Source organism: Marmota marmota, unplaced genomic scaffold (assembly GCF_001458135.2).
Source record: "Marmota marmota marmota unplaced genomic scaffold, marMar, whole genome shotgun sequence".
Taxonomy (NCBI): Eukaryota; Metazoa; Chordata; class Mammalia; order Rodentia; family Sciuridae; genus Marmota; species Marmota marmota.
In genome coordinates, this window is record NW_026000108.1 from 30,892,777 (window position 1) to 30,909,726 (window position 16,950).

The 16,950-nt window shown below is 39.2% G+C and overlaps 1 protein-coding gene and 1 long non-coding RNA gene across 2 annotated transcripts in view; one reads left to right on the forward strand and one right to left on the reverse strand.

Moving 5' to 3' along the window:
- Positions 1–7,862: 7,862 nt before the first annotated feature.
- On the reverse strand, positions 7,863–14,371 carry LOC107138943 (sister chromatid cohesion protein PDS5 homolog A-like). Its single transcript, XM_015481748.2, has 3 exons — positions 14,309–14,371; positions 11,555–11,907; positions 7,863–10,750 (listed from the first exon to the last, which is right to left on the reverse strand). The coding sequence occupies exons 1-3, from the start codon at positions 14,369–14,371 to the stop codon at positions 10,747–10,749; spliced, it is 420 nt and encodes a 139-aa protein (XP_015337234.1). The 3' UTR covers positions 7,863–10,746.
- A 1,994-nt stretch (positions 14,372–16,365) lies between these two features.
- LOC125610958 overlaps positions 16,366–16,950 on the forward strand; it is a 23,068-nt gene continuing 22,483 nt past the window's right edge. The window contains exon 1 of the long non-coding RNA XR_007341065.1: positions 16,366–16,477. This is a non-coding gene — a long non-coding RNA (uncharacterized LOC125610958). The remainder of the gene's footprint in view (positions 16,478–16,950) is intronic.

Consider the following 16,950-nt stretch of genomic DNA (forward strand, 5'->3'; position numbering starts at 1 on the left):
GCGGACACAACATCTTTGTCTGTATGTGGTGCTGAGGATCGAACCCGGGCCGCACCCATGCCAGGCGAGCGCGCTACCGCTTGAGCCACATCCCCAGCCCCAGCTGTCGCAACCCCTTGCCCGCAAGGAAGATGCAACACTCAGGAATCTTCTTTCAGCAGTTTATTTCAGGCCCTTGATAGTTCTTCTTCTACCCCTCGGATGCCCCTCCCAGCCTTAATAAAGCATCTCAAGCCCCAATGCAAAGCAGCCACGTAGAGCTTTCTCATAGGGTGATGAAAAGTCATGCGCCAACTCTCCCAAATAAGGAGTTGTTTGTCACAGACCACAGCGGAGTCAGCGCCATCTTGTAATGGCGACCATAATTTGCATAAACGGCAGAAGCGGCTCACCACACCCAGCTACACATTTTTTTAACCTTTATTTATTTGTATGTGGTACTGAGTATTGAACCCGGTGCCTCACAAGTCCTAGGCAAGCGCTCTGCCACTCAGCCCCAGCCCCAGCCCCACTAGGCATGTTTTAAATCAATGAATACAAAGAGCAATACAAGCTGGTTGTTTTGAAAGTGCCTTTGAAGAATGAAATGAGGGTATGTGTGTCAATGTGCTGTGCAGAGCCAAGCAGAAGGGTCAGAAGTTCGAGGCCAGCTGTGGCAATTTAGTGAGACCCTATCTCAAAATAAAAAGGGGGATGAGGCTAAGTAATAGAGTGCTTGTGTACTATGTACCAGTCCCTGGGTTCAAGGCCCAGTACCCTGCTCCTTCCACACACAAAAGAATAAGTCAAACAGTAAATCTAAGGAGAGCAATATAAGAGAGAGAATGATAGTACAAAAAAGAACAGCTTTTTAAAAAATATATATTTATTTTTTGTTGTACCAGGATTGAACGTGGGGGTCACCTAACCACTGAGCCACATCTCCGGACTTTTTTATTCTTTATTTGAAACAGGGTCTTGCCATGTTATTTAGGGTCTTGCTGAATTGCTGTGGCTGGCTTTGAACTTGGAATCTTTCTGCCTCCACATCCCAAGGCCCTGGTGTGCCACCATGCCTGGCTTCTTTAGTATTTTATAGGGCCTCTCAAGTGAAGACTTGTGGGCAGGGGTGTACCCCACTGGTAGAGAGGTTGCCTAGCATGTGTGAGGACTGGCACTGGAAATAAAACACAATCCAACCAACAAAAAACCAGAACAGTATCTTCACAAACAACCATTGCAAGGCAGCAAATACTGATAATAGATTTAACCAAATGTAACAATAAATCTGTATTGGAAGATGAAGGGGTTAGGGTTTTTTTGTTTTTTTTTTTTTTTTTTGTACTGGGGATTGAACTCAGGGGCGCTCAACCACTGAGCCACATCTCCAGCCCTATTTTGTATTTTATTTAGAGATAGGGTCTGGCTAGTTGCTTAGTGCCTCACTAAATTGCTAAGGCTGGCTTTGAAAATGCTAAATTTTCATTGCTCAAAGCAGATTGTAGATGTACTCTGTGTGTGTGTATATTTTTGAATACTATTTCTTAATTTACAAATTTGTACACATTTATTTATTCATATGGCAACTATCTGAAGAAACAGTTAAGAAAGCTCATTTCTCAAGTACATACAAGGACAGGAAAACATTGGCTAAAGACTTTCATCACAAGCTTTTGTTTATTTAACTGCTATTTTTTTTATTGTAGATGGACACAATATCTTTATTTTATTTACTTATTTATTTTTATGTGGGCTGGGGATCGAACCCAGGGCCTCACATGAGCAAGGCAAGCGCTTTACCACTGAGCCCCAGCCCCAGCCCCAGCCCCAGCCCACTGTTCATTCCTTTTAGAAAAGTTTACACCAAAGGCTCTTCCATTTTCTCTGTATTGCAGTGCTTCTCTATGCATTGTGTGTCCTGCCTCTATGCATTTAAAATTGTTTCTCCTTTTGGAATATGATTATCTTTCATTTTATAAGTTGAAATCTTGTTTCTTTTTGTGTGTTGTTTTTTTTTTTTAGTTGTTGTTGTATACAATACCTTTATTTTTTATTTTACTTATTTGTTTTTATGTGGTGCTGAGGATCAAACCCAGGGGCCTCCCTGTGCTAGGCGAGTGCTCTACAGCTGAGCCACATTCCCAGCCCCCTCTTTTTGTGTTTTTTTGTTTGTTTTTGTGGTGGTGACCTGGAACACAGGACCTTGGGCATGCTAGGCAAGTGCTTGACCACTGAGCTACAGCCCCAGCCCTTATACACTGAAATCTTATCCTTCAAATCCACTTCCAGATGCTACTGCGTCCGTGAACTTTCCCAAATCTCCCACAGGACTGAGGTGTTCTGGTACTTCTGTATATTCTACCTTTGGTTTTTGTTAGTTCTCTACCTCAGCTTATTGTAAATTTAATAAACAGTGTTATTACTTTCATGGCATATAATAGGCACTCAATGTCAAGTGAATTGAATTAGATCTGTGTTGGAGAAATAAATAAGAGGAGCAGAGGAAATGGGATTAAGGAGGAGTAGCATCAGTGTCATTAAAGGTATCAGAAAGATGGAGCAGGTTGGAGCTAGTTACTTTCTGTGGGCAATAGTTGCAGCTCTTTGTTAGTTTGTTCTCTTCTAATCTCTAAGCAGGATTGATCAAATGGCAGGATTTACAGCTTCTGTAAAAGGTAGAGGGTGCGGAGCTAAAACTAGGAGCAGTTTGGTTGTTACAGAGGGAACTGAGGTGGGCCAATGGAGTGTGCCTGGAATCCTAGTGACTCAGGAGGCTGAGGCAGGGGGATCCCAAATTCAAGGGTAGCCTGGGCAACTTCTAAGACACTGTCATAAAATTTAAAAAGGGCTTGGGTGTGGCTTAGTGGTAGACTACTCGCTTTCATGTGTGAAGTCCTAGGTTGATCCTAAAACTACAAACAAAACCAAGAAACCCAACTAATTACAAATCACAATTGGGAGAAGATTTGCTTTTTCTCCTTTTCTTGGGAGGTTGTCTCACTATGTTATGTTGCTCAGGCAGGCTTCATACTCTTGGGTTTAAATTACCCTTCATTTCAGCTCCCAAATTGCTGGGACTAACTACAGGGGTCTGTTGCCATGCCAGGCACTAAATTTAAATTCCTAGGAGTGGAGGCTCATGTCTAATTAATCCCGGTGACGGAGGCTGAGGCAGGATTCCAAGTTTGAGCTCACTCTGGGCAATGTAGGGATACCCTGTCTCAAAATGGAAAGGGCTTGGGGTGTAGATCAGTGGTAGTACGTCCCTGGGTACCAGTATTGCAGGAAAAAAAAATCCCAAAGAGAAACATATTTTGGCTTTTCACAACCAGTTTCAACACTGAGGAAGACTTGGTGCCAGGTTTGCATCCTCTCTTGTGGGGCGCTTATCTAGAGCTCCCCAGTTGGGCTTCCCTTGATTTCCCTTCTGAGTTCACAGAACAGGGGTGAGGCCTCCTATGTGCCCTTCTCCAGCACAGCCAGTAGTAGCCTTCTGGATCCTGTGGGCACCTGGCTGCTGCCACTTGGTGGGCACAGGCATTCAACCTGCCGTATGAGGTTCCTACTTCAATTCACAGAGCAAACGGTTCTCTTGCATTTGAGCAATGTGTGCTTTCACAACTCAGCTTTCCAAAGGAGTTTAGTTGTGATGCCAGCCCTTTCTGGGCCTCTCTGCTCGGGTACCATTGTTGGAGAAATTTAATCATAAGCAGAGATATTAAAATGCAAATGACCTCAGGCAGAAACTTTTCTAATCTGATCCTCCTTTCAGAATCCTTCCCATAGCCAAATAGCAGTGAAGGCCATATGTTTGCGCAGTAAATTTCCTCTTATTTTCACCTGTTGTGGAATATTTGTAATTTCCTCATCTTTCCATAGTAACTGTAAAATTTGAATACCTCTATCCCTGTAAAAAACAACGATGAATTATTAGTAAGATAGAAATCATATATCAATGAAGGTCAGGTCCTTGGACAACAAACACTTCCCTGCCACTATGATGAAAGGGTTGGATTAGGAGACTGGAAATAATGTGGTATTCGAGTTTATAATCCCCCCCCCATTACGGTACTGGGGATTAAGTCCAGGGAGACTGTATCACTGAGTTAGTTACATCATCTCCAGTCCTTTTTATTTTATTTTATTGGTATTGGGGATTGAATCCAAGGATGCCTAATCACTAGGCAACATCCCCAGCCCTGTTCAAATATTTAATTTAGAGACAGGGTCTCACTAAGTTCCTGAGATTGGCTTTGAACTCACCATTCTGCTGCCTTAGCCTCCTGAGCTGCTGGGGTTACAGGCGTGGGCCACCAGACCGGCCCTTTTTATTTTTTTGAGATGGATATTGCTAAGTTGCTTACAGTCTTGCTAAACTGCCCAGGTTGGACTTGAACTAAGAATCTTCCTTTCTGAGCCATCCAATTGCTGGGATTATAGGTATCTTCCACCACACGTGGCTTGAGTTTATAAAAAAGTTTTTGAAAGTTTTCCACTCAGTTTTGGGAGCTGGTGCACGATTGACTACCATGGTGTGGTAGATGCCTTGTGATCAATAAACTTCTTAGTTGTGTTTGTGTGAAGAGAGGAAAAAGGGAATCTGTCTCATATATCCTTATGAGCCATGACTTCTAAAAAAGACACACTATGCTGCTCATAATTACAATCTTCTATGGGCAGGCTCACTGGATAAATGGGCAATATAATGCAGAGATCCCAGCCCCTGGGCATATTCTAAATGTTACATTAAAAAGAGCCTCCATAAAATGGTCATGAGTAGTTTTAGGGTTCCAGTCTTGCCTCTCAGCTCTTAGACCAAGGGTAAATTGCAAAGGACCGGCTCTTCTTATCCCTGAAGCTGACTGTTTTCTTTTTTTTTTTTTTTTAATATTTATTTATTTATTTTTTTAGTTTTCAGCAGACACAACATCTTTGTTTGTATGTGGTGCTGAGGATCGAACCCGGGCCGCACACATGCCAGGCGAGCATGCTACCGCTTGAGCCACATCCCCAGCCCCTGACTGTTTTCTTAAAGGGTACATTTCATCACAGGCCACGTGTAACCAAATGGCAGTTACCAATCCCTTCTGAGAAAGTAGGGTTTTAGGACTTTCCTTGGGAGACAGACATAGGTTTTCAAAAAGTCTCAAGATAAGGGCTGGGGCTGTAGCACAGTGGTAGAACACTTAACTTGCATGCATGAGGCACTGGGTTTGATCCTCAGCACCACATAAATATAAATAAGTAAAATAAAGGTCTAAAAAATACAACATTATTTTTAAAAAAGGCCCAAGGGCTGGGGATGTGGCTCAAGCGGTAGCGTGCTTGCCTGGCATGTGTGTGGCCCAGGTTCGATCCTCAGTACCACATACAAATAAAGATGTTGTGTCCGCCGATAACTAAAAAAAATTAAATATTAAAAAAATTCTCTCTCTCTTAAAAAAAATAAAAATAAAAATAAAAAAGGCCCAAGATAAACGAGGCACACCTGTAATCCCAGCTATTCAGGGGACTGAGGCAGGAGGGCCCCAAGTTTAAGGCCAGCCTCGGCAACTTGGTGAGATCCTCAATACTGCAAAAATGTTTCAGAACAGACTAAAATGGGTGATACCTGGAGATGCTGCTGGGTCCCCACCTAACATTGTAGTTTTGTTGAAAGCCAGAGTTATTGACATACCTGAATTTGTGCATAGGGAAGGGATGTCAGGTGGGGGATAAGTTTGGGGGCTAGGGCCAGGGGTCCAACAGGGCAGTGCTCAACGCATGGATGACCAGTTTGTACATGTGCTTGTCTTTTTGCTCTTCTCCATCCTGTGATCTCCTCCTCCAGGACCTCAGCCTGGAGAGTTGCCTCCTGCATCAGGCCTGGCTCCTCATTCCCAGGCAGGCAGATTGCTCAGCCTTATCACTTCTAGTTTATAACTTTCTAGTTTATAACAGTAATCAGAATTGTATTTCTCTATATAGAAAAAGTGAGGATTCTTCTATTTCTATAGCATTGATCAGGGCTTTGAAGTCCACACATAAAGTATGGGATGTATGGCCTTGAGCGTCTTGGCTACCAGTGTCCTGGTATTTGTAGTGTAATGCTAGTCCTTCAAGGCAGTAGTTTTTAAAGTCTTCCCTGCATTGTGCTTAGTCTGTTCAGATTACAGAAACACCTGAAATAAATAAAATGGCCATTTTATTACCTCTTTGTATTACTGGATTCCACAGATATTGGCCTTATGGATATAATGCTGTTTATATGAAAAAGATTTGGAATGACACAGTCTTTGGTAGAGAACAAGAGTAGCTAGAGATTGATGTGGGGAAAGGTACCTTCCTTAAGTTAAGCCAGAAGTATTGATAAGGGAATATGATCTGAGAAATACCCCAAAACTGAATTCATGATTATCAGCCTGGCCCAAATATCTTAGAAATGAGATCTTGTACATGTTCCTGTTAGATTTTGCAATAAGACAAAATAAAGTGAGTGGAGGTTATTAGTCTTGTGGTAGTGAAAGTTTGGAGATATGGTTTACAGGCAGGAAAGGTGTTTGATTCTGCACGCATTCTCATTATTTGACTGTTTCTGGCTTATAAAACTTCTAAGCAACGATGCCACTATTACCACCTAGGTGGCCTGCAAACTCTGCTTTCTGAAATGCCAGGCTGCTTGTAGAATGGTTTATCTGACAGTCTATGAGAACAGTGAAGACAAGCTGGGCACAATGATGCACGCCTGCAATCCCATCAACTCAGGAAGTTGAGGCAGGAGGATTACGAATTCGAGGCTGGCCTCAGCAGTTTAGCAAGACCATCAGCAACTTAGTGAGACCCTGTCTCAAAATAAAAAATAAAGAGGATTAAGGATGTAGCTCAGTGGTAAAGAGCCTCTGGGCTCAATCCTCAGTACCAAAAAAACAAAAAAACAAAAAACAAAAACAGAGGTGGGAAAAGTGAAAACAGAGGAATCTTTTATACATATATATTTTTTAGTGTAGATGGACACAACACAATGCCTTTATTTTTATGTGGTACTGAGAATCGAGGTCCCACTGGTGCTAGGCATGCTAGGTGCTCTACCTCTGAGCCACAATCCCAGCCCAACAAAGGAATCTTGACAATGTGATCATCCCTGGGTATCTTTGGGGGGCTAATATATTCTGGATCTCCCAGGAACACCCAAATCTGCAGATGTTCAAGTTCAAGTCTCTTCTATAGAATGAAGTAGCAGTTGTGTGTGACTCACACCCATCCTCCCTATACTTCATATCCGCATAATGTGTAATACAATGTAAATGCTATGTGAAAAGTTGTTATGTTGTATTGTTTTAGGAATAAGGAAAAAGTTTGTATATGTTCAGTGTGGGTGCAGCCCCCCCCCCCCCCCGCCAATAATATTCCACCAGCAGTTGGCTGAATTCATGGTTGGGGGATCATAAAGGGGCCAAGCATTAGGGTGTGAAAGATAAACCCATTAAAGGTAAAATACAAAACTAGGGATGATGGCTCCTCTTAACTCATTTTGTAAACCTATCATTCCAGATAATTGTATGCAATCTGTTCTGTCCATGAACTAGCTATTAAACCAATATATACACATCCAAGATTTGTGCTAACTAGATATGCAATAGGATAGTATGACTGAAAGTTACTTTTCGTGGGTTAAAGAACAAGTTCTAATTTCTCCAAATGTCCATCACAATTTATCATCCATTATGTTCTTCTTCAGTTCCTGGAAACCAGATGGGAGTACCTAGCCAGAAAGTATGAAGGTGGCATCTGATTTATCAGATTATGCAGACTCTAGAACCTAAATGGAAAATAATGCAAAGACATTTCATCAACTTTTGGCATACCTGGGTGGACATGAATATTCAGGGCTCCACACTACTATATAATGCTGCATTTCTTTGTTTTATTTGAAACAGTGCATATTTTTAGCATTTTATGGTAAGATTTTACACTTGTCATTTACACAAATTACAAGATTCTGCTTCAAGTCTTTAAAAAATTCTAAAAATTCAGCCCATGTGCAGCACAATAATATGCAAAACTACTTTATATTATACACTTTTTATCAAAGGAGATACAAAATTCTGGCTTGTAGTTTTAGACAAATACAAGAAGCTTCAAACTAGACACAAAGGGTTAACATCAATTTTCAAATATAAGTCTGCACTTTTGTGTTGTATTTCTCTGAGATGTGAATACCAAATTCCTAAGAGATTTTACATTTTCCTTTTCAAAGGAAAACTGACAAATTCCCTTAAAGTCCCTAGCTTTTTAACTCTCCTTTCCCTTAGTGCCAGACACTTGTGTCATTTAACAAAACCCTGGGTGGCCAATTTACATACCTATGAACAACTGCACCTATAGTTAATTGTTCTCTTGTAGAAGCCTAAAGAGCCATAAATAGATGCAAATGGCTGGGCTACATTTTGTGTAATATGACACTTAGGAACCTTCTTTCTCTTTAACTGCATTTGACTAATTGCACTGCATCCAGTTTACTAGATTACCATGAATGTACTTCCTGTTGGTGACAAATTGGAGCTCTTTCCTAGGGATTGAACCCAGAAGTGCTTAACCACTTAGCCACATCTCCCAGCCCTTTTTCTTTTTCATTTCGAGATAGGGTCTTGCTGAATTGCTGAGGCTGGCTTTGAACATGTAATCCTCAGGCCTCAGTCTCCCCAGTTGCTGAGATCAGAGGTATGTGCTACCACATCTGCCAAACTGGAGCTCCTAAGAATCAAGGTGTCAGGGCTGGGGATGTAGCTCAGTGTTAGAGCACTTGCCTAAAATGTGTGAGTCTCTTGCTTGGATCTTCAGCACCTCAAAACAAAACCAAAAAGAATTAAGTTGTCTGATACTAAGAGAACTTCAAACACACCCGCTGATTGCTTGAGGGACTTTACTGATACTTATGCATAGATATTCTTTTTCAGCATGTTGGAGGCAATATTTTATACTTTCTAAAGGGTTATGAAGAGACAAAAGGAAGAAAGAATAGGACTTTTCTGCACTTTTAGGAGACTTTGATGCACTTTGTATCATTGGAATCCATTGTTCCCTAACCATCTTCTAATACCTAAATGTGTGTATGTTGATGCATACTGAAAAGAACTATCCATCTTTCACTCAGTGATAGCCAACTCTTCATTATCTATGAGAACATTAGTGACATTTACTACCAACAGATTTCATTCTTAATATATTCTTTTGACAGTATTATTGTTTTACATTTTATGTAGACTATAGTTTAAGACCAGATATAATGCAAATGTTGCTTATTTCTGCCAGCCCACACTAGGTATGTGTAAGGAAAAAGCACATTTTTCTAGGGCTTTGGGGATGAGTCTAAGTGTACAGAGGGGGCAGAATATAAATACGAGCACAGAAAGGACAAATTTCAAAGTCCTCCTAAATCAGTGTGCCTTCATTATTTTATTTGTAAGTTTATGATTACCACAAACTAAGCCCAGTCACTATTTTATAGATAATGGAGAGTTGACTCTAATCACGTTCTTGGTTTATGACTTTAGCCCTTTTGCATAAAAAATTCACAATAAAGCATAATATAAAAAGATTAAAAAAGACTGCCATATGACATCTAGAAGCATTTATTTTATGCAAAAAAACTTAAATATGATTATGTGTACACAAAAAGTGCACACATTCCCTATGCTGAACAATGCCAAGAAACATAATATATTGATGCAACATTTATCCCTAAAATAAAGATAAAAACTGAGCCCAGAACAGCAGACAAAAACACTTATTTCCCAATAGCACAATGCTGAAAACTGATAGTAATCCTAACACCTCCAATTTTCCTTACAAAGCTGCCAAAGTCCAACTATTTTAAAAAATTGACTTTTTTTTACATTAATAATAAAAATCTGGTGACAAACATTATAAAACCAAATGCTGGATAGTCTTTACTCCTTTAAAATTCCAAATATTCCAACATAATCATAGGAGTAAAGACCATTTTAAAGTGATATGCTTTATGAAACAAACAATATGTACATTTATTGCAAATTATATTAAACTAAAATGAAGGGGAAATCAAAATATGAAGTTTACTACTTGCAAATCAATAATTATTTTAATTATTTTCTCACTCTGATAAAAATCAGAAAGCAACATTTATAAAATTGCCACCACATCACTTTTCATAGCAGGGAACTGAAATCTGTACATCTCATTTTTGCAGAAAAGTAGACAGGCAGAAAGAATTATACATAAAAGTTTCCAAAAGGAAAAACAAAGAAATATTTGATCTCTTTTCTTCTTAAAAAAAAAAAAAAAAAAAATTTCAGTAGACTTCTGTTTCTTGTGTAACATGGGGATTCATGGCTCTAGAAGGGATGAATTTTCAGTGTCAGTGTAAGGACATCTTGTTACTTTCTTTAAAATAAAAACTGCAGCATGGGAATTAATGGTGTATTATGTGTTTAAACTCCAGATATGCAGGAACTGGAACCAAATGTTAAGCAATTTGCTTAATTATTGACTTTTCACAGGAAAAGTCTGGGGGGAGGGAGAATAGAGTTGCTTTTAGCCTCTCTCGAGTTTCTTCTGTACATTTCCATCATAGGACTGTGGTCATGTGAAAAGAAGTCAAGAGTTTCTTTCGGTTTTCAAGGCAGAAAGTGTGTGTTCTGAAGTGAACTTCGTTTTCTGTGCAGGGACAGTCTGAATCCAAGTTTTTGCAGAAGCTGGAGCCTGCTTCTGTTTGGCCTTCATTTTTTCCCTTACAAAAGAGTCTCCTTTTTACCTTGGGGACAGGAGTAGAAGAATACAGAGTTAGAAAAGATGTAGACAGGATAAAACCAAACCAAATGATTTCATTTCTACAGTTGTTAGCAAAAACACCAATGGAAAAACTTTTGCTTTCTACTGTTAAATGCTGCTACCAGTTCTATTTGCTTATAATGATAAGACCTATTTAATTGAAATCATAATTTTTAAATCTATACTTTCAAAAATGATATTAAAGAAGAGTCATTGGACACTATGACAAAACGAAGTTATGAACAGCAAAATAAGATCTGTCTTCTGGGATGGGTAAACAAATATATTTTGGTATACTAAAAACAAACAAACAAAAACCAGGAGGAAAATGTATGTTAGTTCTATTAACAGGTTAGATGGAATCCCACTTTTCTACAGGGAATGTGATTCTGATTCCTGGTTAAGTAAAAATTAAAGTGGGGGGTGGAGGTGGGGAGGAGATCTTTCTTCAAATTAGTGCTTTAAAAGCAGAGATTATGGGCTGGGGTTGTGGCTCAGCGGTAGAGCATTGGCCTAGTACGTGTGAAGCCCTGGGTTCAATCCTCAGCACCACATAAAAATAAATAAAAGGTACTGTGTCCAACTACAACTAAAAATAAATATTAAAATTCTTTCTCTCTTTAAAAAAAAAAAAAAGGAAAGAGAAGCAGAGATTATGAAGTGAAAATAAATGCCATTATAATTTTTGCAGGAAAACCAAATGCAGTTTTCACTTCCAAAAACTCAGTTGTTTGGGGTGACTGACACTAGAATTTATTCTAAGTTAGGGAAGAATGGTGTACATTACCTTTGTAAATCAATCTGTCTCTCTGCTGGTCCAGCCTTTTTGGCTACATCTTGCAGTTTGGGTGCTTTGGCATTACCTGCTTCCAGACCCCCAGGGCTTTCTTGACTGACTGCAGCTCTCTTCCTCCCCTTACTATTGGGTTTATTTATATCATCATTTTTGGTTGGGTTGCCCTGAGATTCAGACTTGGGTCGACGTCCTCTCCTGGGTTTGGAAGGGGCAGGTGGCCCTGAGTCATCTACTTTCTCATCTGTTTTTTGTTGGATATTCTCTGCACCAGCTGCTGTTACTGTTCTTTTCTTTCCTCGGTCACTGCTGATATTGCCCTGGGTAGCCTGATCAGAATTTATTTCCTAAAAGACCACAAAACAATCCTGTAAACACAAATTCCTTAAATATCAATGATTGGTAGTTGAAAAGAAGTTGAAAGGAGTTGGGATTCCAGGGCTTCTAGTGAACTGTTTACATCTCATTTGAAAAGTCAGCTCTTTGAGGAGGACGACGGTGCCTGGTGCATACTTTGGTGCTTGTCACACATTATGTACTTAGTAAACATTTACTAAAATGCATAAGCAGGCCAGGTGTGGTGGCACATAGCTGTAATCCCAGTGGCTGGGGAGGCTGAGGCAGGAGGATCCCGAGTTCAAAGCCAGCCTCAGCAATAGTGAGGCGCTAAGCAACTGAGTGAGACTCTGTCTCTAAATAAAATAGGGCTTGGGGATGTGGCTCAGTGGTTGAGTGTGCGCCCTGAGTTCAATCCCTGGTACCAAAAAAAAAAAAAAAATTCTTAGAATCCAAGAACCAATACTTTTGAATATTATCAGGTCCTCATAAAGAATTAACTAGGTTTGATATTAATAGATACAAAAATGCACAATGTCACANGTTCAAAGCCAGCCTCAGCAATAGTGAGGCGCTAAGCAACTGAGTGAGACTCTGTCTCTAAATAAAATAGGGCTTGGGGATGTGGCTCAGTAGTCAATTGCCCCTAAGTTCAATCCCCAATACCCCACCCAACCCCCCCCCAAAAAATCATAGGCAGTACACAAGAGAGAAAGAAAATCTTTGATTTTACTATAATACACACTCCTCGTCATTGATGGCATGCTCTAAATTTATCACTTTTCAAAAGGATATTTTCATAATTCAGTATGTATTTTCTTTCTTTTTTTCGTGGGATTTTAGTTTAGCATTAAGTCATCTAAAATTGTTCAAAGTAATAGAATCTCATTTTACCATAACATATATAATGGATTTAGGATAAATAATGGTTTGGGCTGAAGATGTGGCTCAGTGGCAATGTACTTGCCTGGAGTGCATGAGGCCCTGGGTTGGATAAAAACAAAATAAAAACAAAACAAAACAAAACAAACAAACAAAAAAGGATAAACAACAGTTTTCAGAATGCAAGTGACTCAATACATACACAAATTACATTTAGGAATCAGTTAGTTATATTTTTTCTTTTTAAAATTTTTTTGTAGTTGTAGATATACAGCATGCCTTTATTTTGTTTGTTTATTTATTTTTTTTTTTTTAAATTCGGCGGGCACAACATCTTTGTATGTGGTGCTGAGGATCGAACCCGGGCTGCACGCATGCCAGGCGAGCGCGCTACCGCTTGAGCCACATCCCCAGCCCATTTGTTTATTTTTTTATGCAGTGCTAAGGATTGAACCCAGTGCCTCACACAATAGGCAAGTGCTCCACCACTGAGATACAGTCCTAGCCTGTCAGTTATAATTTTTAAAAAAATTTTTTAGTTGGACTGGGGCTGTGGCTCAGTGGTAGAGCGCTCGCCTAGCATGCGTGAGGCACTGGGTTCAATCCTCAGAACCACATAAAAATGAAATAAAGATATTGTGTCCACTTAAAAACTAAAGTATTTAAAAAAAATTTTTAGTTGTAGATGGACACAATATCTTTATTTTATTAATTTATGTGGTGCTAAAGATTGAATCTAGTGCCTCACGCATGCAAGGCAAGTGCTCTACCCCTGAGCCACAACCCCAGGCCCCCATCAGTTATAATTTGATTGATATAATTCTAATTGATTAAAGGGAACACTAATCATCCAAAAAAAAAAAAAAAAATTAAAATATTCATTTTCCTCAGAAAATCATTCCAGAATGGAGGAAAATATTACACTTCGTCTTAGCCAAATTGCCAAGAAGTGATGGGAAAAATATTATAAATCTTTATGTTAAAAGAAAACTTACAAGGGGCTGGGTTGTAGCTCAGTGGTAGAGCCCTTGCCTAGCATATGTGAGACCCTGGGTTCGATCCCCAGCACCACCGGGAGTAAAAAATTACACAGTGCATCAGAGAACAGATATGCAAAGTAATCTTGAAAAAGGAAAGACGATTTCTAGGCAAAACAACCACCATGACCACTCTTTTTTTTTTTTTTTTAATTTTTGCACTGCTAGGGACAGAACTCAGGACCTTGCACATGATAGGCAAGGGCTCTACAACTGAGCCACTGGCCCAGCTCAACAAAGCACTATTACTATTAAACTCGAAGTAGGAACTATTCATTTAACTGACTTCTATGGGTGGTGGTTGCTGGACATAGATTGGGGAACAAAACAGATGTGATTCCCATCCTCACGTACAAGTGTGGCAGGTGAGTAATTTTTATTTTAAATATGACATATCAATTTCTAACCAGTCCTTTTCAGGAGACAATTATTTAAATGGAGAAAATAATAATACCTGAAGATACAGAGCTTTGTAGATTTAAGGAACTCTGACCATAAGGAATGATGGCAGTGTAGCTTCAGATAAGGTAGGAGAAGCAGGCATGGACTGCTTCATGAATGCTTCATAAAACATGTCAAAATATGAATTTATTTTTTAGTTTTAGGTGGACACTATATTCTTTATTTTATTTTATTTTAGGTGGACACAATATCTTTATTTCATTTTTATGTGGTGCTGAGGCTTGAACCCAGTGCCTCAGGTGTGCTAGGCGAGCACCCTACCACTGAGCCACAGCCCCAGTCCATTTATTTTATTTTTATGTGGTGCTGAGGATCGAAGCCAGTGCCTCATGCATGCCAGGGGAGCACTCTACCACTGAGTGACAACCTCAGCCCCACCAAAATGTGAATTTTTTTCTAGTGCTAAAGAAAGTAATTCATAACCAGAGGATGAACATAACCCAAACTGCATTTTAATAAAAGCACATTGGCTACTGTATGGCTATTGGATTGGATGGAAGAAAAAATGTTAACTAGAAGGTAAAACTACTAAAGCATTAGAAGTTGAGTCCAATTTAAAAATGGGCAAAATATCAACAAGCAATTTACATAAGGGAACATTCAAATATTCAGCAAACACATTGGCAGTCAAAGAAATGCAAATTAAATTAATAGTGGGGCATTAGTTTCAATAGGTAAGAGTGAAGAAAGTAAAAAGAACTTTAAAATTGTTGGTGGGATTGTAGAGGGAAGAAGTACTCTCTCCCCCTGTTGACAAAAATGTGTTTCATTCCTTCACAGAATGAATATGGAAATATCTTAAAACTATAATATAGTTATCCTTTGATCCATGGTATAAAAGCACCAGAGAGAATTTGTTGTGTGAGTGTATAAAGAATATTCATTGAGCTGGCATGATGTCATGTGCCTATAATCCCAGAAATTTGGGAGGCCAAGATGAGAGAATCACAAGTTTGAAACTAGCCTCAGCAACTTACCAAAATCCTGACACTATTAAAAACAAAACAAAACAAAAATCACTGAAACAGTTTTTTGTAATGGCAAAAGAAAGGAGAAAAACAATACAGATGAAAATGCTTAAAAGAAAACATTAAAATCATGTACTGATGACAATTACACATTTATGATAATTAGTGTATATGCATATGTAAAAAGGGCTCAAGTAAGCCAAATGAAGAGGCAAGCAGTTGTCTTGGGTACTGAAAAAAATAACATTGCCAATATCACCTGCCTGAATCCTGGGATGTATGTGTCTTGGTTCTTCTTTTCATTACTTCCCTTATTTATCCTTCGTATTTCAATTTCCCTCATAGGGTGAATAACAGGAAAGAATGTACTTTGTAAATATGTGTATATTTCTAAATATACACATCCTATTTGCTGAATAATTTCCACACAGATGCTAACACACTGGTTTATACATTAATCTCCAAGAGATTGGTTAGCAATAAATTTTAGTCCTTAATTTTAACTTTTGTAGAACTTGGGATCAAACTCATGTTCTCATACATGCCAGCTCCACCATTCCCAGTATTCATTTCCCCTTTTTAAATTTTATTTTGTGACAGGGTCTGAGTTTTCCTGGCTGGCCTCAAACTTGTGATCTTCCTGCCTCAGCCTCTCAATATCTGCAATTACAGACATGTGCCACAGCTCCTGGCTTGTACCCTCCTTCTCCTCCTCCTTTTTTTTTTTTTTTGGTACTGGAGATTAAACTCAGGGGCACTCAACCACTGAGCCACATCCTCAGCCCTATTTTGCATTTTATTTAGAGACAGGGTCTCACTGAGTTGCTTAGTGCCTCGCTTTTGCTGAGGCTGGCTTTAGACTCTGGATCCTTCTGCCTCAGCTTCCCAAGGCATTGGGATTACAGGCATGTGCCACCACACCCAGCTTGTACCACTTCTTAATATGCACTCTAAGTATATGTAATTCAATGACTGTGACATTGTGCATTTTTGTATCTATTAATATCAAACCTAGTTAATTCTTTATGAGGACCTGATAATATTCAAAAGTATTGGTTCTTGGATTCTAAGAATTTTGACAGTGAGAGATGGTACCCTGTTGTTACCTGAATCCATTAATATGCTGTGTTTCAGAGAGCAGGTAGCAAAAATTTGGATAATGATAAATTAATCTAAAATGCATCCTTATTGATTCAGTTTGTGTTCACATAATGAGGGATTAGATAGAAAAAGTTATAAATATAATTCTGTTGGCAAAGAAATACTTAATAGTGCTGGGTGCAGTGGAACATGCCTATAATCCTAGTAGCTTAGGAGGCTGAAACAGGGGAATTGTGAGTTCAAAGCCAGCCTCATCAATGGTGAGGCACTCAGTGAAACTCTGACTCTAAATAAAATACAAAACGGGTTTAGGGATGTGGCTCAGTGGTTGAGTGTGCGCCCTGAGTTCAATCCCTGGTACCAAAAAAAAAAAAAAAATTCTTAATAGTATCTTTAAGCCACTTGTACTAAAAAGGGGTTATCAGGGCTGGGGAGTTGGCTCAAGTGGTAGCGCGCTTGCCTGGCATGCGTGGGGCCCGGGTTCGATCCTCAGCACCACATACAAACAAAGATGTTGTGTCCGCCGAAAACTAAAAAATAAATATAAAAAAATTCTCTCTCACTAAAAAAAAAAAAAAAAAAAAAAAAAAAAAAAAAAAAAAAA

What these genes read in the sequence shown, in the direction of transcription:
- LOC107138943 (XM_015481748.2), bottom strand. Translation starts at nt 14,371, where the DNA reads ATGAAGCAGTCCATGCCTGCTTCTCCTACCTTATCTGAAGCTACACTG. An exon ending in CACTGCCATCATTCCTTATG is followed by an intron (nt 11,908 to 14,308) that starts GTCAGAGTTCCT and finishes GTGGTCTTTTAG; the next exon opens with GAAATAAATTCTGATCAGGC.